This window comes from Natator depressus, chromosome 7 (assembly GCF_965152275.1).
Source record: "Natator depressus isolate rNatDep1 chromosome 7, rNatDep2.hap1, whole genome shotgun sequence".
Classification (NCBI taxonomy): Eukaryota; Metazoa; Chordata; order Testudines; family Cheloniidae; genus Natator; species Natator depressus.
The window spans coordinates 91,170,441-91,197,894 of record NC_134240.1 but is presented as its reverse complement, the minus strand read 5'-3'; the positions used below and the strand labels follow the sequence as shown (position 1 = coordinate 91,197,894).

The following is a 27,454-nucleotide window of genomic DNA, read 5'->3' as shown; positions in this document are numbered from 1 at the left end:
AGTGCATGAACCATACATTGACTTAAATAACATGTTGATAAATGTCAATGCAGATGAATTCCCCCTAAAATACTGATTTTATTAATCCTATACAGTTATCTGAGTAAAGAGAAAAGTTTTACAGTGTGCCTTGGAAGATGCTCTGAACATTGCAATACTCTTTCAGTCCTAAGGATACACACATGACTATCACACTTTCCTGCTTATTAAAAAACATAAGAATAACCCAAAAATGCAAATACCATTCTTCATTAATTGAGGACTTAGGGCAGGAGAAGGAAGCAATGTGATGAAGTGAGATAAGTCTGTGAGAAGCATTTCTACAAAAATGGCATTGTGGGGTCCCCTGTTTATCGTCACTCAGATCTTATCTCCACTGAGACTTTTTAGAAATTTTCCTATTGCTGCTTAGCAGAAGAGCTGCTCCACTGGCTAGTTGAATATTACTTCCCCACCTCACACAGGTATGGTGAGGGCAAATATATTAAAGATCATGAGGTGTTCAGATACGATGGTAATGGAGGCCATATAAGTTCTTAGACATAGGCTAGTCTATCAGAACTGGGCTGCTTTTCACATTACACAGTAAAAATGAAGAATCACTACCGAAACTGCAGAATGTTTTGGTCAGGTGGTGTCTAGTCACCACTCCTCCTTTCTCAGCAGTTATAGCTATAGGGCTCACTTTTGTTATTAACTATATAAAAGGAGGCAAGAAGAGAAAACAGACCTGTATATCAAAAAACTGAAAAGATAACTAATACATAAGGATATGATTCTGTTATGGATACTGTGACTTTCCAGGACCTCTACGACTTCTTGTGGGGCAGCGCTGGAGCTGCTGTCAGCCCTCGGCTGCCAAAGCAGCTGGCCGGGGTTGGGTCAGCCCCTGTTGCAGGAGCAGCATGGGGGCTGGAGCAGTGACCCCCCGGAACAGCTGACTAGCGGCTAGCCCCGGGGCCACCGAAGAAGCTGGCTGGGGTTGGGTCAGTCCCTGCCGCAAGAGCAGTGGAAGGGCTGGAGCAGCTGCAAGCCCCTGGCAGCACTTTATTTGTCCCTCCCTCCCCAGAGTATTTTTAGTAAAAGTCAGGGACAGGTCGCGGGCAACAAACAACAGTTCACGGAAGCCCGCAACCTGTCCCTGACTTTTACTAAAAATACCTGTGACAGAATCTTAACCTTACTGATAAAACAAAATGATGGTCGCTCCAAAGCTGAGCAACAAGCAATATTTATATGAAGGTGCCTGGGTAGCAAGTGCAGTTGGGTGCTCCATTTTTTAAGTGCCCTTCAGTGGGCCTGGCTCATTTCCAGGTTTAGAAAACCTTGTACCAGAGACTGAATACTGCCTTGTACCCACTGATTGAGTTATTTTAAAAAGGCTTTGTTTAGCTGAAGCTTAAATTTATATTTTGCAGTTGGGGGTGGGGGAACTTACCTCATAAGAACTCGGAAGCTTTAATTTTAAACTGAGAAACTTTTTGATGGTTCCCACAGTCACTCGTGTAGAACAGCGGATGAATTTCTTCATTAAACCCTAAAGGAACATATCAGAGCCGGGGTGTTAGATATTTTGAAACAAAGCACCCTCACTTAAATCACATGTATGCAACTTTTGGTACAAGCATATTTATTAGAGTGGGCATGTTTACTGTTAACTAATTTTACTGTAGTGCCTGTATTTATTTAGTTTTATTATTAATTCATGAAGGATGTGTATAACTTTCTGGAAGGCTTGTTTTTTTTATTAATCCAAGGTAGGCTGGTGACATTTACACTGCCACAATTTTCTTGTGCAGTAAAGACCCGGTGTTTGGCTGGGTTAGAGCACCCCCAATCTGCTACTGCTTTGCACTGGCTAGTTTGAAAATACCATAGATATTTGGAACAGCTAGCCCATCCTATTCAATGGGTCTGTATAAAGAATCTACACTCACTTTAGGTCTTTTCTTGTTCCATATAAATTCTAACAACAACCTTTGTATTCCTGCAAGGGTTTTATCTGAGATAATCACAGAAAGATTTTGAAACGAGAAAGATATTCTTGGCAAAACGTTTATTTTGAATGGACTATTCTTCCTAACCAAATTGCATACTTCCTCCAGTCCTCCGCATCTTTTTTCATTTGCTGAAATAGTTGTTTGACATTTAAATCATAGAGCTCTTCTAGGTTGTCTGAGATTTAAATTCCCAGGTATCTTGTAGAATTTGTTGCCCATTTGTACCTTCAAGTTTCTGGAGCAGACTTTTCAGAATCTGGCAAATTTATAGCTAGCATTTCAGATTGACATAATTTACTTTAAATCCACTTTCCCAAAGTCATGGATTTCTTTAGAAATTTATTTTAGGGAAATATTTGGCTTAGTTAAAAATAATATGACAGTACTTGTATTTAAAGATACGTTCTGATAATTTTTTTGTTCAATATTTTCATTAATGATCTGGAGGATGGCGTGGATTGCACCCTCAGCAACTCTGCAGATGACACTAAACTGGGAAGAGTGGTAGATACACTGGAGATTAGGGATAGGATACAGAGGGACCTAGACAAATTAGAGGATTGGGCCAAAAGAAATCTGATGAGGTTCAACAAGGACAAGTGCAGAGTCCTGAACCTAGGAAGGAAGAATCCCATGCACTGCTACAGACTAGGGACTGAGTGGCTAGGCAGCAGTTCTGCAGAAAAGGACCTAGGGGTTACGGTGGACGAGAAGCTGGATATGAGTTAACAGTGTGCTAACGGCATTTTGAGCTGTGTCAGTAGGAGCACTGCCAGGAGATCGAAGAATGTGATCATTCCCCTCTATTCGGGATTGGTGAGGCCTCATCTGGAGTACTGTGTCCAGTTTTAGGCCCCACACTAAAAGAAGGATGTGAAAAAATTTGAAAGAGTCCAGCGGAGGGCAACAAAAATGATTAGGGGGCTGGAGCACATTACTTATGAGGAGAGGCTGAGGGAACCGGGATTATTTAGTCTGCAGAAGAGAAGAATGAGGGGGGATTTGATAGCTGCTTTCAACTACCTGAAAGGGGGTTCCAAAGAGGATGGATCTAGACTGTTCTCACTGGTACCAGATGATAGAACAAGGAGTAATGGTCTCAAGTTGCAGTGGGGGAGGTTTACGTTGGATATTAGAAAAACTTTTTCACTAGGAGGGTGGTGAAGCACTGGAATGGGTTACCTAGGGAGGTGGTGGAATCTCCTTCCTTAGAGGTTTTTAAGGTCAGGCTCGACAAAGCCCTGGCTGGGATGATTTAGTTGGGGATTAGGTCCTGCTTCGAGCAGGGGGTTGGACTAGATGACCTCCTGACTTCCCTTCCAACCCTGATATTCTATGATTCTATGAAGTTCCTGCAAGTTTTATTCCTGTGAGATAGATTCATTGTTCTTTGTGCAAAAGGCTCCATGCTAGTGAAAAAGTAATGGACAATGGACATCCTTGCCTAGTCCCTCTGTGTAAATCAAACAGTGGTGATTTAACCCCAGTAACTTGCACAGCTGCTTTTGGACTGGTGTAAAAAGCAATTATTCATTTAAGGAACTGGGGGTGAGTGTCCATAACGGGCAGGACTTGAAATAGAAAGTTCCACTCTATTCTACCAAAGGGTTTCTCTACAAGAAGCGATAACAAAAGAAACAGATCTTTACTTGATTCAGCATTTTGGATGATTCCAAGTACTTTCTGAATATTGTCTGACATTTGTCTCTCCTTAATTAATCAAGTTTGATCTGGATTTATATAAGCTGAGAGCATGGAGTTTTGCAATTGGCTAGCTAGTATTTTTGCTAAAATACTTATGTCATGATTCAACAGTGCACAAAGTAAGATCTTTTCCTACTTTAGGGAGAACAACAGTAGCTTCTTTCATAGGTTGTGGAAGTTCTTCCTTTAACAGAAAAGGGCAAAAGGTACCTCTTAAGGGACCCACAAATACCTCCTTAAATATCTTGTAAAATTCAGTTGGAACACCATCAGGTCCTGGAGTTTTATCGCTGTTCATGCTTGCTATTGCCTCTAACATTTCTTCTTCTGTTATTTCTTTAACTTAAGTTGCTTAATCAATTTTATCTTTGGCAAGCCTGCTATTTACAGATATTTCTGAATAGCTTCAGAGCTTGGATAATCTGACATACTGAGGTTTTTATAATAAGCAGCAAAAATAGCACATATTTCATTAGGGTGTGTAATTATCTTTTGCTGATTGTTTTTACTTACTGGAATAACACGTTGCTGTTGAATCCCTTTAAGCTTTTGAGCCAAAAGATTATCATTTTTATTTCCTTTTCCATAAGACATCTGCTTTGGATACCTACACGATTTTTCAGTGGCATCTGTCATCAACATATTCAGTTTCCCCTTATATTAGTTAATCATTGATGTTCTTCTTTTGAACCTATTTGTATGACTTTCTTGTAATCTTTTAATCTCCCATTCTAGTTCTGTTTTTTTCTTGAGCTCTTTCTTTCTCCAATTGAGAGTTCTGCTTATCCAAATGACCCCTAAATACAGTTTTACCTATCTCCCAAATATGACCTCTTTTTATACTGTCTATATCATTAATCTGAAAGTATTTAACAATATCCTCTTTAACTGCTGAAACCCGATCTTTGTCGTGGAGAAGCAAGCAGTTCATTTTCCCCAAAAAAGTCATCTTTAGGACCTATCCCACCTATCAAATACTACTTTCAGTGGTGCATGATCTGACCCTGTAATGGTGCCAATTTGTGCAGGTCCTTTCTGCGTCATTAAGGATTTAGACAGAAACAATACATCTAGCCTAGTGTGGGTGTGAATAAAATGTATAGTCTCTTTCCCACGGGTGCAGTTCTCTCCTACAATCTGAGATTGAGTTATTAGCACAGAGAAATCAATGCTACACCTGTTTTCCCACCCCTCTTGATTTTTTTGTCAGATCTGTCCCCCTAAAGAATCAGTGTGAAACAGAAGTCTCCTCCAGGTATAATTTCTCCATCCTAAAGTCCTTCAGAATTTTAAAAATCTTAAAAAAAAAGATTTGCTTTTGACTGGGAGGCACTGAGCCAACTCTTATTAATAACCCAGCCATGGTGCCCTTCAACAAGCTAAACTGGTCTTTAATGTTAAAACATACATGTTCAGCAAATACATGCACACCTATTTTTTGCTTGAGCCAAACTAAGGATCTGCCTAAACCAATTACCTTTCATGCCCATAAGTTGCCCTTCCTGAGAATGAGTTTCTTGAAGTACAATAATCTAAAAGCATGTTTTTTAAATTTGGCCAGAACTTTTTCCCTTTGAATGTCAAAGGGCTAAATAATGCAATTATTTAGCCCTTTGACATTCAAAGATGTTATTTAAAAGGAAGAGCCATTGAGAATAACTATTTAAGCTTACTGAAAAACTTGAAATTATTGTGATTTTTTCAGCTGTTTGATGGCATGAATCCTTGTGTGTCCGATGTCTCTAGTTTCTAATTGTGTTACATTCGTGATAATTTGCCTGAATATGGCTTGATTTCTGTTTCTAAACTTCCCTAGCTATTTCCTATAACACTTCCCCTCTGCCTCCCCATTCCTGCCTTTCCCATAGTTTCAATCCAAAACCAAAATACCACCATAGCATATAAATCACTCCCCAAACAAGCGTTTTGCTGAACGCTAAACCTCTGTACTCTCCCCATGAATACTTGGACTGCTTCTCTTGTAATTCAAAGATGGTACATTCTCCACCTATGGGACCTTGACCCTCACCCTCAGGGATTGATTATCACCTGCTAACTTGAATTACATTTGATCCTAAGGGCTCCTCCCCATTACCTCTCTATTGTCAATCTCCTCCATACCTAGGATACCCCTACCCATTCCCTATTGTCCTTTATTTTCTAAAATGCAGCTATCACAATATTATGCTCATCTCACTTAAAGCAAACACCATACTATTTCCCTTCTAACATTAATACAGTTACTCCACAATTGTTCATTCCTGATGACTTCAGGAAGTCCCTTCTGTATAATCTTTAGCTGATTCCTCAGATATCTGAGTACTCCTGTTTAGGTTCACTTCTGCCACTGACAGTACGTTATCAAGAGGTTTGTCTTTTCTTTTCCTAGTCTCCTTTTCTTGGGTTTCACCATCTGCCAGGATTTTTCCAGCATTTTATCCTTGATTTCTACCTCTGGAGTAGGTGTTCTGATTTTTTTTTCCCTTGGAGACTCCATCTTCTGAAACCCTGTGCTCTGCTTTACGGGAGAAATTAGTAGGTTCAGAAAGTTGATGGAGGCAGTTTACTTTGCTAACCCCTTACATCTCAGGCTTCAGGAAGCCATTTTTGTCCAGCCCCCTGCTGGTCCTCTACTGCATTGCTTTTAACTTTCTTTTAAGGGAATCAACAACACTGACAAAGCAAGTTCTTCCAATGTATCAGTATTTTGTACAGTTTTTAAAAAAATACAGAAATGAAGAAAATATAAAAGGGACATAGGCTAACAGGAAAGGGACACAGTCACATGATAGCTGAACAGATGGAACACTTCTTGAAACCTCTTTGGCTTATAAAAGACTAAAACCTTTTTCAAGTAATCCAGTGAAAACTCTCTAAGGCCCCAATGTTGAGATGTGATCTGTTATTGCAGACCCTAGTGCTTATGTGGTTAACACTTTTCATCCAACCTGCAAAACACAGAGACCTATCTTGGGAGAAAGAGACATTTCTTGCAACATGTGAGTTATCAAGCTGAGGGAGGGACACGGACACACACACAGTTTTGCTGATCCTGGGTCAGAACAAAGACTTTTCTACTGAGTAAGAGTTTCAAATATTGAGCATGATTGTTTAAAATACACACCTACACAGTAAAACATTCTGTAGTATTTGACTAGATGAGTACTTTGTATCTACCATTTTATGATTTTCTCTCTGCAGCAGTTTGACAATTTGACAGTAAAATCGGCAAGGATTCCTACATAGCTTACTTCCCCTAGAAAGAGCTCAGACATGAGAGAAAGAAAATACCCCTAAGTGCTGGAAGACTGGTAAGCAAGCCTCATCATCTCCATTTTTCAAATAGGGAAAGTGACTTGCCCCAAGGTCACAGAACAAGTTAGTGTCAACACCAGATTTATAGCTCAGAAGATTTGGCTCTCAGTTCCTCAGTACTCAAGCAATCCTTGGGTTAAAAATACTAAATACCTTTTTTGTGAAAGTGATGGGAAGATACTTGAGCCTGTTCATGTTAAGTGGACAAACCACAACAGAAGAAGATTTAAAATATTGTAATACCACGGTGTACATTTCTATTTGGTATTCCAATTCTCATCCTGTTTTACCACAACATGTGCTAGTCCTATAGATTATTGAAAAGGTTAATCACAAATGAGTAATTTTATAGGCAGCGAATTGTGAAAATTGCAAGATTCTTTATAATGCTCCAATCAAGAGAGGATTTTGTTATGGCGACAATGGAGATGGTTATAGGTCATGAACACTGCAAAACTCTCTCCCACAGAAGTTTATCTTAAATTGTCAGGAAATAATAAGCAGCACAGATTCTTTCCAACAACTCACTTTTACTATGTTATCCCCTGACTGCCCATTGTTCCGTAAACAATCAAGGCAAATAGCAATCTGTGGGTCACTCCGATGATAATCTTTATCGTCTTGATTTTCATCATCCTCTTCATCTACTTTGGGCTTGTCAGCTTTTGGACTTTCATCTGTAAAATATAAAGATCAGATTATTCAGGTACCATACAATTAAAAGGAATGGTTTGCAATGTCTGGGAATGAATTAGTACACTCATGCATACACACAGAGATATAGATATGAAATCAAAGATATATTTAAAGCTAAATTCTCCCAAATGCATTAAAATGCTTTGGTTCAATTATTTTAAATCTGGCATGTTCTTTAAAAATATGCTGTTGGACTGAATTTCATTCAATGCATTCTTTAAAAACAGCTCAATTTACAGTCCTTGAAAATTGAAGTTTACTACTGAAATTGCAATTTTACATGCACATAAAGGATTTCTACTTTACAGATAGTGGTTAGGCAGGTGGTGAGTAGTGATTATGGTAGTCTATTTTTGTGTGTTTACTTCCTGTAATTAATAAAGCTCACATCTCAGAATAAGTCAACCCCATTTAACTATGCAAAACTAACATGCATTAGCTGTGGGATAACTAACATGCATTAGCTATCCTGCAGTAAAATCCTAGAGGCGACAAAGCACTGTATTTTTACCATGAAGTATACTAGGCAAGATCAGCCACAGGTGGAGGTACAGTATTGACTTTGCAGTAATATCTACAGGTGCCATGTCTCCACTAAGATTTTACAACTAATATGTTAAATATACTGCTGTAAACCCCCCCTCCTTTTTTCGCAGTGAAGACATAGCCTCTGTAACTATGTGTTCTTATCAGTTACCTTTTATCCTCCTTCACCCATTCCCTCCATTTATTTGTTACACCCACTTGTTGCATCTTAATTTACACTGTAAACTTTTCAGGCCATGGAGTGTCTCCTACCATGTATGTTACAGTGTCTAGCACAATAGAGCCCAGTATCAGCGGAAGCTTCCTAAAAGTGGGGGGGAGTGGGGGAGCCCCACTGGTGACCTGCCCTTGCTGCCAGACCCTAGGCCCTGCCTCTGCACTGCTCCTTCTCCTCAAGCCCCTGCCCTCATACTGCCCCTCCCCCCCAAGGCCCCGTCCCCGCTCACTCTTCTCCGCCCCTTCCTCACCCCTCATTCGCCCTCATGGCTGGTAAAAAGTGCATAGCCCTCCCACTTTTAAAAGTGCGGGGGCCGTGGCCCCCTGACCCCTCCATTCTGGTGCCCCTGACAGAGTCCCAATCCTAACAGGCACCTCTGGGTGTTTTTGTAATACAAACAACACTAATCATACAGCAAATTAAAATGGTGTGTTTCTAACTGGCTTAGCTTTTAACAAGTTTGGAAGACAACATAAAGCACACCTATTATATACACCTAATAGTGCAGGGGCGGGCAAACTTTTTGGCCTGAGGGCCACACTGGGTTTCCAAAATTGTATGGAGGGCCGGTTAGGGGAGGCTGTGTCTCCCCAAACAGCCAGGTGTGGTCCGGCCCCTGCCTCCTATCCGACCCCCCTGATTCTTACCCCTGACGGCTCCCCCAGGACTCCTGCCCTACCCAACCCCCACTGTTTCCTGTCTCCTGACAGCCCCCCCAGGACTCCTGCCCCATCCACTTCCGCCTGCTCCCTGTCTCCTGACTACCCCCGGACCGCCACTTCTGACTGCCCCCTGCCGCCCCATCCAACCCCCTCCTCATTCCTGACTGCCCCCCGGGACCCCGCCCCATCCAACCCCCCCGTTCCCTGCCCTCTGACCCCCCCAACCCCGATTCGCACCCCAGAACTCCCCTGCCCTCTATCCAACCTCCCCCCCGCCCCCTTACCGCGCTGCCTGGAGCACCGGTGGCTGGCAGTGCTACAGCCGCGCCGCCCAGAGCACCAGGTCAGGCCGCAGCTCTGCAACTGCGCTGCCCGGCTGCCCAGAATGTGGCACAATGTGCTGAGGCTGCGGGGGAGGGGGAACAGGAAGGGAGGGGCCGGGGGCTAGCCTCCTGGGCCAGGAGCTCAGGGGCCGGGCAGGAGGGTCCCGCGGGCCGGATGTGGCCCGTCGGCCGTAGTTTGCCCACCTCTGCAATAGGGGCAATCTCAGAGTCTTTCTATTTTATTTAGGGGGTTACTAAATAAATGCTGTTCACTGCAGGCACAAAACACTAATTCAACATATCAAGACTAAAAGTGCTGACATGAGTTACAGAAAAATGAGTAGCTGATAAAAATTGAGAAATAAGAATGAAACTAGGACAAAAGAACAGTTTAAACATTCTTATCTATCAGCTCCAATTCACATGCATGCAAAAACTGGTTTATGAGATAAACAAGTGACTTGAATGGATTACTTTTTGCCGATTCTGATACTCTGTTAAATCAGGTTCTATTATGTTTTTCTATTTCCACCTCAAACTACTCATACATGAATAAAAACAGTTAAAATGTGAAACCAGAGTCAAAACTGTATGGAAAACAATCTCTCATGCCTAAAGTAATTAATGAATAAATGCACACATTTTCAGACATAGTACCTTATTCACCTTGTCCACTTTTGTTACTCCAAATTTTTGGAAAGAAAAATATCTTAGACAAGCCAGAAACAAGACATCACTAATCACTGGCACGTTTTCTAGTTGAACAAACCACATTTTTATTTGTCCCTGCAGCTGCTTTTTGCCATCTATAAACAGGATATACTGTATCAAACTACCAAGGAAAGTTCTGTGAAATTCCAGGAATTAAACCCCTTCCCTCGAACAGGCAAAGTACATATGACAAGCATTTGTCTGTGGAGAATTATCTGTGCTTCACGGCTTCTGCAGCAAATACAAAACCTTGCATAACTTTAATTTTCAGTAGTTACTGTTGAATAATAGAGGAAGCTTCAATTAAGGATCTGGGTTTCCTGTTAAGGCTTTTCCAATACCAGACGCTAGGGAATTAGCTAACTTTCAATCAGATAAACAATTCAGGAACATGTGCAAGAGAAATATCTTTCAGGACGCCCGGACAGGAATTCAAACTCCCCTCCCAGGCCTTAAGAGCTCTATGCTATTTCCCAGAAAAGTCCTTGCAGCTATTTCAACTATGATCTTGTCTAGGCAACTGTCCAGGCATCTGGTATAAGCAACCTCTTAAAGCATGACTTGATGCGATTGAAAAAAAAAAATCTTTTTTAGACTTATAATACTGAATCAGTATCCAAGAAATTTCTTCAAGTCAAAAGAACCAAACCACACATGGCAGAAAAGTCCTTCACACATTACAGTATTAAGCGGCTGCCGGTACCACAAGGAAACACTAGTGAAATTATTCAATAAGAAATCCATACACTTAATTTCTTTTCAGAGCAGATTTCTAAGTACTTTCTGGGTGTCTAACTTATTCCAAATGCTTCTGTTATGTAAACATATCTATCCAACCTGTAATCTGGACTTAGAAGTGTCTTGCAGATCCAGACCCCCTCAGCCCAAGGTCACCTTTGCTCTAACAGAAAGACCTTATATCTGTGGCAGCATATTTTGGTAGTTTGAGACTTGCGGTGAACAGACCTCACTACTGATATTAATAAAATTATTATAACTTATTCTTAAAACATTAGGTCATAACAAACTTGCTTGTGCCTTTACTGAATAGTAACATATAGTTACAAGCAGATTATAGCCAGGGTACTTGGTGAGTATGACAAACATGTTTTTAGTTATTTATGTTAGGAGGTTTTCTAGCTAATCAAAGGAATTCCAGGAGGCTTCTGCCTCCTGTCACCTCAGGGACAAGTCCCCAAGTATCAAGGGAGATACTTAGGAAGCCTAAGAGTGTTTACAAAAACTTGGAAATGCTGCATTTTTAACTTTATCTTGCTTTAACCTTCTATGCCAATTCCTTTTATGCTATGTTTTGGAAAATGGATGTAAACTTGGTTGTTGTGATTCATACTTTGTATAGAATATTTAACTGGAGTTTTAATTGTAAAAATCGCAACTGTTAAACACAATTTGGTCAAAAGGACTTCAAAAAGAAGTAAGAAGAAGTTACTCACCTTTGTACAGTAACGATGGTTCTTCGAGATGTGTGTCCCTGTGGGTGCTCCACTCTAGGTGTCGGTGTGTCCCTGCGCCGGAGATTTCTCGCAGCAGTATTTGGTCGGGGGAAGGGCACGCACAGGAGTCGTCTCGTGCAGCCGTTGGCACCTCCTGTAGCACACGCTCCCCCGACAGTCCCTCCGTTCCTTCTCTACCACAGAGCTCGGCTGCGTGAATTCTGAAGTAGAGCGGAGAAGGGTGGGTAGTGGCGCACCCACAGGGACACACATCTCGAAGAACCATCGTTACTGCACAAGGTGAGTAACTTCTTCTTCGAGTGGTGTCCCTGTGGGTGCTCCACTCTAGGTGCTTGTAGAGCAGTACCCCACGAAGGATGGTAGGGGTTCGGAGTTATGTATAAGTGTGTGATGAGAGCACTATAAGGCCAACGATAGAGTCTGAGACAAGGCCTGAGGTGATAGCGTAATGCTTTGCAAAAATGTGCTCCGATACCCTGGTTGCAGCTCTACAAATATCTATTAAGGGGACATTGTTCAAGAATGCAGTCGATGTCACCATGGCTTGCGTTGAGTGGGATCTGATGCCCATGGGTATGTGGGCACGGGTGTGATGGAGGTGGTAGCAAGTTTGAATACAGGTAGAGACCAATTTGGAGAGTCTCCGAGTCAATACTGTAGAGCCCTTAGAGCGCTCTGCTATAGAGACGAATAGTCTTGGTGACTTGCGGAAAGGTTTAGTTCTGTCCAAGTAGAAGGCTACAGCCCGTCTGACATCTAGCATGTGCAATGTTGCTTCTCGAGAGTTGTTATGTGGCTTGGGATAGAAGGCAGGTAAAGTTATGGTTTGGTTTATATGAAAATTTGTAGCCACTTTGGGCAAGAATTTTGGGTGAGGACATAACAATTTTGTCTTTGGTAAATACAGTGTACGGTGGTTCAGCCATAAATGCTCCTATTTCACTGACACATCTGGCAGACATGATTGCCACTAGGAATGCAGGCTTCATTGACATATGAAGGAGCAAGCAGGTTGCTAGAGCTTTGAAGGGTGGTCTTGTGAGACATTTGAATACAAAAGACTGAGATCCCATGGTGGTGCAGGTTGGAGTACCTCTGGGTACATGTTCTGTATACCTGCTAGAAAGCGCCATGTAATCGGGTGAGCGAAGATTGGAGCCCCTTCTATCTGTTCGTGTAGGGCCATAATGGCAGCGAGGTATACTTTAATAGAGCTTATGGCTAACCCCGTTTCCTTAAGTTCTAGTAGGTAGTCTAGAATCATAGAGAGAGGCGCCTTGGTCGCATCCAGCTGTTTTTGCTGACACCAAAGGGAGAATCTTCTCCACTTATGGCGGTAAGTATTTCTAGTGGTGAGGGGACAGCTATTTAGTAATACCTGTTTTACTTTCTCCAAACAGAGGAGCCATGCTTTGAGATGAAGTTTCGCTGGGTCTGGATGGAGCGTCAGGCCCTTGTTCTGGGACAGGAAGGAGGTTCATCCGGAAAGGCAGTGGTTGTGGGGCATAGACTGCTAGACATGAGAGGTACGCAAACCAAGTCTGTCTGGGCCGTGTGGGGACAATGAGAATGATGTATGCTTTATCGAGTCGCATCTTCTGGATGACCCGTGGGATCAGTGGTATCAGTGGGAAGGCGTACATGAGTGATGCATTCCATGGGATGAGGAAGGCATCCCCTAACGATCCAGGTGCCAGGCCTGCCCTTGAGCAAAATAGTGGACATTTGTGATCTGTCACTGAGGTGAAAAGGTCAATTACTGAGTGACCCCATTTTTGGAATATTGCGTTGAGAACACTGTTGTGGATTTCCCACTAGTGTTCCTGTGAGAAGTGCCTGCTGAGGTTGTTGGCTGTAGTGTTTTGGCACCCTGGTAGGTATGATGCTGTGATGTTTATATTGTTGCGGATGCAGAAGTTCCATAAATTCATGGCTTCTATGCACAGCGAGTGAGACCTGGCTCCTCCTTAGCGATTGATGTAAAACACGCACGCTACATTGTCGGTGAGAATAGAGATTGAGGTTTCTCATATGAGAGGGAGGAAGCGTCGGCATGCATTGCGTACTGCGCGGAGTTCCAGGAGATTGATATGTAGTCGGGTTTCTGTTGCAGACCACTTGCCTTGTACATTGTGGTGACCCAAGTGAGCGCCCCTACCTATCAGGGAGGAATCTGTTGTAATAGTCACTGATGGGTAGTCTTGTTGAAAGGGAATCCCAGAGCATACATTCCCTGGCTTTGTCCATCATTGTAGGGAGAGGATAACCCTGTGTGGTAGTGTCACACGTCTGTTGAGTGTTTGCTGGGTGCATAGACCATGCTCAACCAGTGCTGCAGAGAGCGCATATGGAGTCTGGCATACTTTACTACGAAAGTCGTAGCTGCCATACATCCCAGAATCTGAAGGCATGTCCTCACTGAAGTTTGTGGGCTGATGGTCACCGTGGAAATAAGAGTGGTCAGTGTAGTGAATCTATGGTTTGGCAATATTGCCTTGGCTTGTATGGAGTCTACGTCGGCTCCAATAAACTCCAATTGCTCGGCTGGTTCCAGGGTGGATTTCTTTTCATTTATCTGTAGACCTAGGTGGTGAAACAGGTCTATTGTGGTCTTCAGCATGCCTGCTGTTTCTTGTCGGTTGGTACCCTTGAGAAGACAATCGTCCAAATAGGGGAAGATGATGACTCCTTTGCATCGTAAATGTGCTGCTACTACCATGAGCGTTTTTGAGAACACGCGGGGAGCAGGGGACAGTCCGAAGGGAAGGACCCTGTATTGGTAGTGATGGGTCCTACTGTGAACCTCAGGAACCGTCTGTGGGCAAATATAGAAGTATGCATCTTGGAGGTCAAGGGCTGCAAACCAGTCCCCCCATCTAGCGCTGGGATTATTGTGGCCAGAGTGACCATTTTGAACCTGCGGTTGCATACGAACCTGTTGAGTTTTCAGAGATCTAAGATTGGTCTCCATCCCCCTCCTTTCTTCTCTGTCAGGAAATATTTGGAATAAAAACCCCCTCCCTCGGTATTGATGTGGTACTGGTTTTACAGCACCCAGCAGTAGGAGGTGCTCTACTTCCTGCTGCAGAAGGTGCTCGTCAGAGGGGTCCCTGAAGAGGGACGGGGAAGGGGGGACTGTAGGGGGGAATAGCTGTGAAAGGAATGGTGTAGCCAGACTGCATGATCTCCAAAACCCATTGATCTGTCATTATCGCAGCCCAGGCATGGTAAGATGGGCATAGGCAGTGATCAAAATTGTGGGATGGGGTATCTATTGGCGCTAGAGGTGTGGAGAGGTCGTGCATACTCTCGACCATGACTTCAAAATTGTGGCTTAGATGTAAATGGACGGGTGGACGAGGCCTGGTTCTGTGGAGCTCGTCGTCTCTGAGCCCGTTGTTTGGGTCTGTTCTGAGTGAAGTATCTTGGTTGTTGACGATTAAACGAGGCGTCTCGTGACCTCTGGTATGGGGTAAAGCAAGGGCGCTTGTCTGGCGGTGGGTGTATGTCTAGTGTATGCAGCATTGCTCGGGAGACCTTCATGGTATGGAGGATGTTGTCTGTTTGAGACGAGAATAGTTTATCCCTATCGAAGGGGAGGTCCTCCACTTTTAGCTGTAGTTCTTTTGGAATTCCCGAAGCCTGCAACCATGATGTTCTTCTCATTACGACAGCTGTTGCGGTTGTTCGGGCAGCTGTGTCTGCTACATCCATTGAGGCTTGCAGCGCTGTGCAGGCTATTAACTGACCCTCATCGATAATGGTGTTGAGTTGAGGACGTTTATGCTATGTTTATGCTTTATCCTCCACAAGCTCTTGTATTTTACTGTAGTTAGAGTAGTCGTAATTTGCTAGTAGAGCAGAATAGTTGGCAACTCTACGCAGAAGGGTGGCTGACAAGTAAACTTTTCGCCCAAAGAGGTCCAGTCTCTTGTGTTCTTTATCTTGCAGTGAGGAGCGGAAATGAGGCTGTTTACTGCGCTGATTAGCAGCCTCTACTACCAGAGAACAGGCTTGAGGGTGTGAAAACAAAAATTCCACGCCTTTGGCTGGAACGAAGTATTTTCTGTCAGCCCTTTTGTTGGTGGGTGGTGCTGATGCCGGTGTTTGCCATATTACCTCTGCAGACTCCATTATAGCCTCATCCATGGGGAGGGCAATCCTGGTCGATGATGCCGGTTGTAAGATTTTTAACAACTTATGTTGTTTCTCCTGCACCTCATGTAAGGCAATTTCTTGGCTGTCTGCTACTCTTTTGAAGAGTTCTTAGAACCGTTTCAGGTCATCTGGTGTCGTAGGGGTAGACGGCGTCACTGCTTCATCTGGTGCAGAAGACGAGTGTGGGGCACGTGGTGAATCATCCAGGTCTGCCTGAGATAGTATCTCTTCCTCTTCTATCTCTGTCTCAGGGGGGTCAGGTTTCTCTGTGTGGTAATGATGGGTGTACCCTGGAACCTCTTGTTGCTGGGGAAGGGGGACCAGAATAGGGGTTCTGGTATGTGGGCCAAGGACCCCATTGTGGCCACTGCATGGGCTAAGGTGGCAATGGGTAAGGTCAGTGCTGTGAATGCTTGGAGGGATGAGGCTTAGGCTTCACAGCATTCCACGTAGGTCTCATCTGTGATGGGGATGAACGTTGAGAGGAGACGCCATTGTCCTGCACATCTCCTTCCTTGCCACTATGCATGGAGAGTGGTGCAGGAGATGAAGGATAGTACCGCACTATGTAGCTCGGGGAGTGTTCGGTGCCGAGCAGTGGTGACTGTGGTGCTGAAGAAACTGCTATGTCAGCAGGATGCAGGAGTTGTGCTGGTCCCGCCTTGGGGTTGCGATCGACCGTTGGAGCACCGACACGTACTGGGTTCGGCTTGTTAGGCGGCAGCAAGTCTTGGGTCAGTGCCGGTGGTGGCAGCATTGATCGCGGTGCCGCTGCCTGTGCCGTGCTCTGCACCGGGGTACTTGGGGCTGTGGAGGAGACTTGACGTCTCAACTCCTGTGCCGCGCATTGAGGCTGGGCAGGGGTCCACTGAGGGATGGTGCTGGAGGAGCTCAGTGCCTCGTAAGTGCTCACTCTGGATGAGTGGAGCACTGAGGGTAAAGACCTCACTGGGGAAGCTCTCTTTTTCTGAGAGACCCTTGCTGGAGAGGTCAAGGCTCGCTTCCTGACAGTTTGCAAGTCAGAGCCTTATCATAGCTCAGGGATCTCGATTTATGAGACTCCCCGGAGGACGTCTCTTGCGGAGGTTGGGGGATTTCTCCAGGAGAAGCACTTTCAAGCGGAGATCCCTGTCACGTCTTGCCCTTGTTGTTAAGTTGGTGCAATGTAATGCATTTCTGGGAGATATGAGTTTCTCCCAGACATATCCCAGACAGGATGTGTGGCCATCAGAGACCAGCATCAGTTCACGGCAGGAGTCACACTTTTTAAATCCTGTTGAGCCTGGCATGATTGCAGTTAAGCCACTCCCACCTCTCGAGAGATAAGGGTTAATTGTAATGGTAAACAGAAACTATTCCCAAACGGGGAGTTAAGGAGAGAAAAAGTCTTTTTCGTTCTTCTCTTTTCCTTTTTTTTTTTTTTTTTTTAAAAGAAAAACATCTAAGAGAAATTAATGAAACGATATAATTATGTATTGACTAAGACCAACTAAACAATGTAACTAAGTATAGACTAAAAAGAAGTTCCTATGTAACTTGTAACTTTTTTTTTTTTTTTAATAGAAAGTATCAAAGAGAGCACTGCCGTGGAAATCTGTCTGCAGCCGAGGACGGTCGGGGGAGTGCACACTACAGGAGGTTCTAACGGTTGCACGAGACGACTCCTGTGGGTGCCCTTCCCCCGACCGCGTACTGCTGCGAGAAATCTCCAATCTCCGGCGCAGTGACGCACCAACACCTAGAATGGAGCACCCACAGGGACACCACTCGAAGAGGAACACTGAAGATCCTTATCAAAGACATAAAACCCAGGAGTATAGTGGGCCTCTGCAAGCTCCCCTTTCCAAGAAAAAACACTGTAGTAAACCCAAACAAAAGAACGCTGGAAATATCCTTATTGAAATGGGTTTCTTTCACAATCACTCTAAAATCTTCATTCTGGAAATTCTAGGAAAAATGCCTTACAGAAAATTTTTGTTTATTTCTTAAATATTGAAATGGCATATCTGCAAGCATTCTAAGTGAATGAAAAACATTTAATATGGTTTGCTAATATCATGGCTATGGTAAAATGCTTTATGTATCAACCTGAAATTTAATAACCTTGCTAAACTGATTTCTAATCTAAGAAGCCTTTTAAGTAGAGAATATATATATTGATGGGAGCTTTATTAATTATTTAATATGTAAGCAATCCCCTCCCCCAAGTCAGGAAGAATCATCTCTCCAAAAATTATGATGAATCAATAAATTCTGCAATGACCATTTAAGCTAGAGACCCTCTTTAAAAGTTATTTAATTTTAAAAAAGATTGTAAAACTGAAAATGTTTATATTAAGAGTTTCTGGAGTTTTTACAAACAGAATTTCATTTCCTTCTGAACCCTAATGAAACTGAAGAGATCTCTGAGGCCAGGTCTACCCTACAGACTTAGTTTGGTATAACTACATCACTCAGAGGTGTGGATTGTTCACACCAGTAGTTATACTGACCAAACCCCTTGTATAGAAAGCGCTATGTCAGTGTGAGAGGTTCGCCCGTCAACACAGCTAGCGCCTCTTGTGGAGTAACTACGCCAACGGGAGGAGCTCTCCCATAGGCATAGGCGTGTCTTCACTTAAACATTACTCTAGTTCAGCTGTGCCGTTGCCACCTTTTACGTGTAGATCTGCCCTCAGGAAATGGACTGAATAATAATAATAATAATACTAATAACAACAAAAAAAAGATAAAACTAATTTTAAAAGATTATCTGAGGATAAGAGAACAAAGGCAATTAGAAGTATGCGGCAAATTCATTAAACAGATTGCGTGCTCAGGAGCTGAAGGTGTGACCAAAACCAGGCATGGAGCCCATGAAAGTATAACGGCAGCCAACCTTGAATCTAAACAGACCTGAAAGAGGTGTATTTTCCTATAATTCCATTAAAATAGAAAGAAGAGTATAAAACTCTTAAGTGATCACCCTTCACTCACACTCTCTGCAACCCTGCTCAAGCACTCCTACAGTCATCCTATCGATCTCTACAAGCAAGCTGCCACAGACACCTGAGAAGAAAAAGAAGGTAACAACTGTGACAATCAGGGTGCAGACAGCCCAGGGAGAACAGGTATGTCTGAACCCAAGAGAATAAGCAACTGAATCAACTGGTTGTATACAATGTTATTGTGTATAAATATATGCCAAGTAAGGTCTTTTATGAAAGCTTGTAATGTTCTGACCTTGATGGTCATTAGGTGATACGTATACAGGTTATGGTTATGAATGTGTATGTGTGTGTGTGTATAGGAAATTGTAATAACTGTGGTGCAACTACAGCATCACCTCAGAACAGAGGGTGAAGTAATCAGGCAGAGAAGGGCACCTTCCAGGTTAGTTGTTTACATGAAACCAACTTCAAATACCCACCCATTGTCCAGCCAGGAAGATACAATGGTGGATCATTAAAGTTAATGGAAAGACATTTAAACTGAAAAGAAAACTAAGGAAGGAAGGAGTTTCCCCTGCTCTGTGTAACCATGAATTACCAGAGCCTGACAGAAAGGGGGAAAAAAAAAAAAAGGCACACCCTGTTAAAAGAGAAGAGGGTTTGAAGTGAAGGCTATCCAAAAACTGAGGGCCAGCATCTAAGCTGGGTGCTATCTAGGAAACATGGGATCCCCTGTAGAACAGAGGGTATATGCTGGAAACTGTTCAGAGGCAATAGATAACTTGTATGAGAAAAGGGAATTTAACTAACATAGAAGTGTAAAGACCGAGACTCCATCTTTATATATATTTTCTGTGTAACGTGCGTTTGTTTTTCCTCCCTATTTTATCTTTGAATTTATGATTTTTCTATCAAACAAAAACTTTGGTTTATTTTTACTGCAAGCAAGAGTTTGTTGTGCAAACTGTATGGAGTGTGTGTGCCCAAGTGAACTCATGACTGGGGGCAGGTTTCACTCCTTCACGGGTGACAAACCGCAGGAGAAAAGTCCAAGTGTCTGGTAGTTAAGAACTTGGGCAGACAGATTTGGGAGAGACTCGAGACTAGAAGGGCTAGTGGGATCAGCCCTGCAACGAGTAACTAGGCAGGTGGAAGCCAGGGTTGAGACCTTTATGCTTGTAGGCTGGCTACTGGTGTCAAAACTCTGAGCTCTTATTACATAGCAGTAAAGCACCCAAAATTACAAGACAAGTGGTGACAGAATCACCTGGGTGATCCCCAAAATGTCACAACAACCGCACAGTAGGAGCAAAGGCAGGCAACCTTTCAGCCTAGATGACAACCAAGAAGACTTCATCGTGGTGAGATGGAAGTAGCCAGCCTACATAACCCGTTTATATTCTACACTTTGATTTACAAAGCAAAGAAGTCCTTAGATTAACAACTGAACTATTTGAGGAAGATCTAGAAGGACGAACTGGTTAAAAATATATCAATCGTACAATCCTTATAACTGTATACATTTACAGTAACTGGTAATTTACAATGTATTTCCTTGACTCTGTTATATTCCTTTATCTTGTAAAGGACACCCTTCTTTTAATGGATCATTATGATGAGTAAATAACACTATCAACAGTTCTGTTTATCTTTAATAAAAATTAATAAATAAATATATTTGTCTTAAGTTTATTTAATATGTACTTCTAATTATATCTGGTACTTTGTAGTGGACTAGTAAAGTTTTGTCTAAATTGTACTATAGGCTAACATTAAAATAATTGTATTAATAGGAAGAGAAAAAATTAAAGTTGTCCCTGTAATGTTTGCCAAATGTAAATGTACAAAGTACTAGTGAGGTAGGAAATATTATTTTTTCAAACTGCAAAGAGAATATTATAAACAGAAAATATATAAAAAATTTATAAAAAGAGTACTTGACAATGCCTCTTTGAAACAGATGATCCTCATACAGCATAATAAATCTCTCTTTGGATTGACAGTGTGTCTTTAAATGGTTTACCAAAAGTCAAACACGCTGTGGCATCCAAATCATGAAGCCAGTTTAGAGAATACAAAACCCCTGGATTTTCTGCACTACTTATCAGCTCAATAAAGGACTCCCAAAGATTTTTAAGACTAAATAGTGAAAGACGTCCATTCTGGAATATATATAAAGCAATTGTTTAGCACTTGTGGAAAAATATTTCTGTTACTTGTCAAACCTAATTCTTGACAACCTCCCACTTAACAGCTGGCCAAATTTGATAACAAAAGAAATTAACTGTATATAAAGACTCACGTAGTTCTATGTTTTACCACTGGTAGATTATAACTAGGGTCAAAGTAGAAAACATCAAGTATAAAAGATATTAAGAATTCAAAGCAGAAAGTAGTATGAATCTCAAACATGGGAATATTATTGGGAAATGCAAGTAAAAATAAGGATGAAATTGTTAGATTTAAAATTTACAATTGCTGAATAGACAAACATCAGGGTATCGTGGCCCTGATCCTGTAAACACGTATGCAAAGGTGTAATTTTATGCACCTGTGTAGTTCCAACCACTTAATTCAATGGACCTATACACAAACACCAGTATTTGCAGGGGACTGCGGCCTATGGAGGAGCCATTACATTACTTAACAGATACATTATTAAATTTATAGCTAGAACAGCAACAAAAAAATCACCTTGTCCATTTTCTTGAGGTTTGTTTTTCTTCCAAAATTCGATCTCACGCTGAAGTTCCTCTAGTTAACATCAAACAAAAGCAAAATGATGTTTCAGATCAGCAGTATAGAAATATCACTAGAAATGCTGCTTCCAATAACACAAAAAAGGTAGCAAAACTAATCAAACTTACGTTCTCGAAGTCCAGGCACCAGCTTAAATATAATTTCCTCTAATGTGTTATCCAACCTTTCAAGGAAGAAAAAAAAATTTCTTTCAAAGAAAGAAGATGCCTATGCAGGATTTTAGACACCCCTTATAAGTAATTAAAAACAAATTTAAAAAGCCTCCTAAACAAACATTTCAGGAATTATATAACAATGCTCCTGGTAAGTAATACATCATTCACAACCCAATAGATTTCAAAATGAAAAAAAAAGAAAAACATGAGAAAAATATATTCACACTTATCTCCTCTCACTCATTCCTTGCACTGATTTGTTACAGAATCAGGCATAACTTCAGGTGTCAGTATTTAAAAAAATACAGAGAAAAAGGGAGGGGGGAAGAAAGAGGAGAAAAACAATCTCACTATATAAAACATTCATAGTATTTTTCAACTTCTATCACATGCAAATTATTGTGTATCATTGTGAAGTAGTTCACTTAATATTTGAAAAGGACAATTAGAAAAACGATAAAATGTAACCACCCCCCCAACCATTTTAAGATGGTGGCCATTGTAGTCAACTTTAAATAATAAATTCATTGACCATAATGTCTCTCTGGTAAATTTCTGGTTGACTGTGTTTTTTTTCTGGACTAAAGAATGTTGCTATAAACTATTATGCTCATAAGCATTTTTAAGATGTCCATCACTACAGTATCAAGGTACCACCAAACAAAGCAACGACACACCATCTCTTAAAAATAATTAAAAACAGGTAGCCATACAGAAAAATAACCACTGGGTTAATATAGAGTGCTAGCACACACAAACATTATGTTTCATAAGGTTATAGTTTGTGTCACAAACTAACAAAAGGAAGGCTACTTACAGATAAAGGTAGCAAATATATTTTTATCTCGGTGTGTGTAAACAGACGAGGGTAACTACCTAGTACTGAAGTTGTCATCTTAAACTTTATGAAACAAGACAGAATATGCGTCTGCTATCACTTCTACCAGCCTGGATAGGAACTCAGTTTCTATGATACTGCTTTTTTATATATTAACAAAACATACAGTTTTCTATAGTAATATGACATCCAAATAATCTTTAGATTAAAAGAGAATGTATGTATTTTCGGTATCAACAATTCAGACTATTGATAAAATAATCTAACAGCTCCATATAAAATATAACTATATATTATAGAATAGTAAAACCATAGGACTAAATTCAATGGTGATATAAAGGGAGGTGCAGATTGGAGTAAGTGCTAGAATAGCATAATTTACACGAATATTGCATTAATTGGGTGTGGGAAATGAATGTAATTTACACACCACAGAACAGAAGGACAAGATCGAAAACAAAAAAGTAAAGTAAAAAATAAAGCAAAGATGATTCCACTCTACTTTATTGTCAAGCTGTTAGCAAAGAGGTATAAGAAAGTGGTGGGGTGGGCTTGCTTTTAAACCCTTCTGTAAGTTTCTTTTCCTGATCACCCCACTTTCTGCATCCTGAATTTTGACACTCATTAGGCTAAATCCTTGGTCCCTGTTCTGGCTGCTTTGCTGGGGACTCAACCCTGGACTCCTCCTGCTGAGAATCCCACAGGTGACACAAAGCTAGAGTAGTTTTCAGAGTAAGAGCCGTGTTAGTCTGTATTCGCAAAAAGAAAAGGACTACTTGTGGCACCGTAGAGACTAACCAATTTATCTGAACATAAGCTTTCGTGAGCTACAGCTCATTTCATCGGATGCATACTGTGGAAAATACAGAAGATGTTTTTATATACACGAACCATGAAAAAATGGGTGTTTATCACTACAAAAGGTTTTCTCTCCCCCCACCCCACTCTCCTGCTGGTAATAGTTTATCTAAAGTGATCACTCTCCTTACAATGTGTATGATAATCAAGGTGGGCCATTTCCAGTACAAATCCAGGTTTTCTCCCCACACCTCTCCCCCCAAACCCACTCTCCTGTTGGCAACAGCTTATCTAAAGTGATCACTCTCCTTACAATGTGTATGATAATCAAGGTGGGCCATTTCCAGCACAAATCCAGGGTTTCTCCCCCACCCCCCCACACACAAACCCACTCTCCTGTTGGTTACCAACAGGAGAGTGGGTTTGTGTGTGTGTGGGGGGGGCATGGGGAGAAAACCTGGATTTGTGCTGGAAATGGCCCACCTTGATTATCATACACATTGTAAGGAGAGTGATCACTTTACATAAGCTGTTGCCAACAGGAGAGTGGGTTTGTGGGGGGGTGGGGTGGGGAGAAAACCTGGATTTGTGCTGGAAATGGCCTACCTTGATTATCATACACATTGTAAGGAGAGTGATCACTTTAGATAAGCTATTACCAGCAGGAGAGTGGGGTGGGGGGAGAGAAAACCTTTTGTAGTGATAAACACCCATTTTTTCATGGTTTGTGTATATAAAAACGTCTTCTGTATTTTCCACAGTATGCATCCGATGAAGTGAGCTGTAGCTCACGAAAGCTTATGCTCAAATAAATTGGTTAGTCTCTAAAGTAAAGCTAGAGTAGTTGGCTCAATGCAACTTGTTTCACTTCTTCACACAGAGGGAGTGACGGAGGTGGGACATTCTAGGAGCAGGTCTGAGCACAGAGGGCTCTGCCAGATCCCCCAGGATGCTGATTGGTTGCTGCAAGCATAAGTTAGAGGCTGCTCTAAATTATGCTGGGAATCCTTTTGGCCATCAGCCACGCAGGATCAAGGAAGCAAAAAGGTGGCTTTGAGCCATCTCCCAACTTTCCCCAAGCTGCAAGGAGCGTGAATTTGGCACAGGTGAGAACTGAGGCTACCAGGTGCCGAATTGATGCTAGCTGTGCTACTTTTTCATTTACACTGGTTTGTGATCCAGTTACACCTGACAGGAGTTGCACTCATTTAATCCAGGTCTAAATTTGGTCAATAGACAACTGTCCTAATAGGTTTTTAAGCCTTCAGTTCATCTACAGTCTCTCATAAAAAACCCACCACATACTGTATTTATGGTTAGACACTATGTACAAGGGCGTTTAGAGACTTAAAAATGCAGGGTTTTGATATCAATTCTCTCTCAATTTTCTGATCACTAAAATATGACCCATTGTTTCAATACAGCTGCCAAGAACAGATATAATCTTTTCCAGAAAATAACATGCATCTATGTTTTTATTGCTAAAGCTAACAATGTTCTTTTACCTCTCTTAATCTCACCCACTCTCCTGTCCACTTAGTCTATCCTCTTCTTTCTACCTCTTCACCTCTCCTTTTGGTCTCCTCTCCCTCTCTGTTTCCTCTTCTCTCCTGTTTTCTCTTCCTTCCTCTCCTCACTGTTTCATCTCCTCTCACCAACAGTAAAGTACGTTGTTCAGAACCTGGACAACAAACAGGACTCTAAGGCAAACAAATAAGGTACAATATAATAATACTAGGGAAACAAAACAATTCTAGAGTCACTCAGAGGTCACATCACAAATGCAGTGTTTGCTGTTGGATTATGTGAGATGTCTGTAGCGCACTCTACTTGCCCTCACAATAATTAATAATGTAGAAGAGAAAATGCACTCATACACACACCTCCTTTAATTTTCAGCATCAAAATTCAATGAAAAGAGCATGTTATTTTCTGGAAATTATGGTAAATCTCTGTGTTAAAAATACTGAAGTAGTAATTAACATTTTACTAACACCAATATTAATATTTTCTAAACAAAAAGCCCTTAAATTTCCCATCCTTGACCCCTTATCATGCATATTAGATGTTATTAACTTGCAAAACGACAATGTAGCAAACAAAGCTGTTTGAAGCTATGTGTGTGTATCATCTGAAGCTCCTAACTGCAGTTTGTTTATTTAGACTCATAGACTTTAAGGTCATAAGGGACCATCGTGATCATCTAGTCTGACCTCCTGCACATTACAGGCCATAGAACCCCATCCACCTACTTCTGTAACAGAGCCATAACTTATGGTTGAGTTAATGAAGTCCTCAGATCATGATTTAAAAGCAGTGATACTCAGACTTAGGCTTGCAAGTGGTTCTGTAGAATGTCTCCTGAGGCTCTTTGAGGCAGATGATATTAAAACACTCTGTGATTTAATTATTAACCAATCAGGATGCTTTTACTATGTTATTAACCAACTGTAGTTGATAAAATAATAATACTAGGTCAGTCATTTTGCTGTGTGTGTATGTGTAAAAATAAATTTAAATAAATAAATAAATAAATAAATAATTTTTAAAAAAATGAATTAACACTACTGTGACCCTTTTGGGTATTGTTGATCACTAATTTGACTCCTGAAACATGGAGGTCTGAGTATTACTGACTAAAGACTTCAAGTTACAGAGAATCCACTATTTACTCTAGTTTAAACCAGCAAGTGACCCGTGCCCCATGCTGCTGAGGAAGGCAATCTGCCAATCTGACCTGGAGGGAAAATTCCTTCCTGCCCCCAAATATGATGATCAGTTAGACCCCAAGCATGATGGCAAGACCCACCAGCCAAACACCTGGGAAGGAATTTCATTGTAGTAACTCTGAATCCTCCCCATGTAGTGTCCCATGTCCAGCAGTTGGAGATATTTGCCACAAGCAGTCACAAACGGACCATATGCCAGTATAGGCAATCTCATCATACCATCTATAATGGTATTCACATACCACATGCTACTATAATAATCTTTGTACAAAATATGCATTGTAAAGTATAATTTGAAAACTAATAACTCACTGGTCAATAATATCATGATTATTTATATATAAAGTTATAAACAGCTAAATTAGGTCTGAAATGTGTTTACCAGACAAGTCTGAGTAAACCAGTTTCTCAAAGACAAAGGACAAGATGACACCTTTAACCAGATATCATAAAAGTAGAGGGGCAATCATCTATCAAGTGGCCATTTTTTGGCAAGGAAGAGGAGCAAGCACAGCAACTTCTCACTTAAAGTCGTCCCGGTTAACGCTGTTTCGTTCTTATGTTGCTGATCAATTAGGGAACATGCTTGTTTAAAGTTCTGCAATGCTCCCTTATAATGTTGTTTGGCAGCCACCTGCACTGTCCACTGCTGGCAGGAAGAGCAGCCCATTGGAGCTAGCTGGTAGGGGCTTGGAACCCAGGTGGACCTGCAGCCCCCCTAAGTTCCCTGTGAGGCAGCTGCCCAGCAGGCTATCAATTGCTGGCAGTTTAGTTGTCCCTCCCCACGCTGCCATGTGCTGCTCCTGGGAGCCTCCTGCTTGCTGTGCGGGGGTGTGTGTGTGTGTGTCAGAGTGGGTGTGTCAGTAGTAACCTTCACGAATTTCAGGGTGGCCCCCACCCCCCTGCTCCTGCCCCCCACTTACCCCTTCTCCATATAGAGCAGGGTGGAGACACGACAGGGCTCTGGACGGAGGGAGCTTGCTGGTCGCAGCTACTGTCTCAACTTGCTGATCTACTTAAAAAGGCAATGTACTTAGAGTGGTGTCAGCATACTTAAAGGGGCAATGCGCATCTCTCTCTCTCTCTCACACAGGATATGTCTCTCTGTCTGCCATGCTGTCTCCTCTCCCTCCATTCGTGCTGCCTTGTAGAGTGTGAGGCTACAATAACAATGTGTTAACCCTTGAGGGCTCAGCCGAATGCTAGTTCATCATTTAGCAGTAAGACATTCCCTGGGAAATATCCCACCCTCTTCCACACTCTAACTTCACCGCCTCAACCAAGCTTCACAATCACATTGCTGTGTACAGTATTAAATTGTTTGTTTAAAACTTATACTGTGTGTGTATATACATATATAGCTTTTTCTCTGATGAAAAAAATTTCCCTGGAACCTAACCCCCTGTATTTACATTAATTCTTATGGAGAAATTGGAT

General features: G+C 41.8%; 1 protein-coding gene across 4 annotated transcripts in view; it reads right to left on the bottom strand.

The window, feature by feature from the left end:
* PCGF5 (polycomb group ring finger 5) overlaps positions 1 to 27,454 on the bottom strand; it is a 108,523-nt gene that overhangs the window by 5,653 nt on the left and 75,416 nt on the right. For all 4 annotated transcript variants that reach the window (XM_074959056.1, XM_074959055.1, XM_074959054.1 and 1 more), the window contains 4 exons: positions 21,605 to 21,660; positions 21,432 to 21,491; positions 7,548 to 7,696; positions 1,439 to 1,537 (listed from right to left, as the gene is read on the bottom strand). In XM_074959056.1, the coding sequence (XP_074815157.1) occupies positions 1,439 to 1,537; positions 7,548 to 7,696; positions 21,432 to 21,491; positions 21,605 to 21,660 (364 nt within the window). The remainder of the gene's footprint in view (positions 1 to 1,438; positions 1,538 to 7,547; positions 7,697 to 21,431; positions 21,492 to 21,604; positions 21,661 to 27,454) is intronic.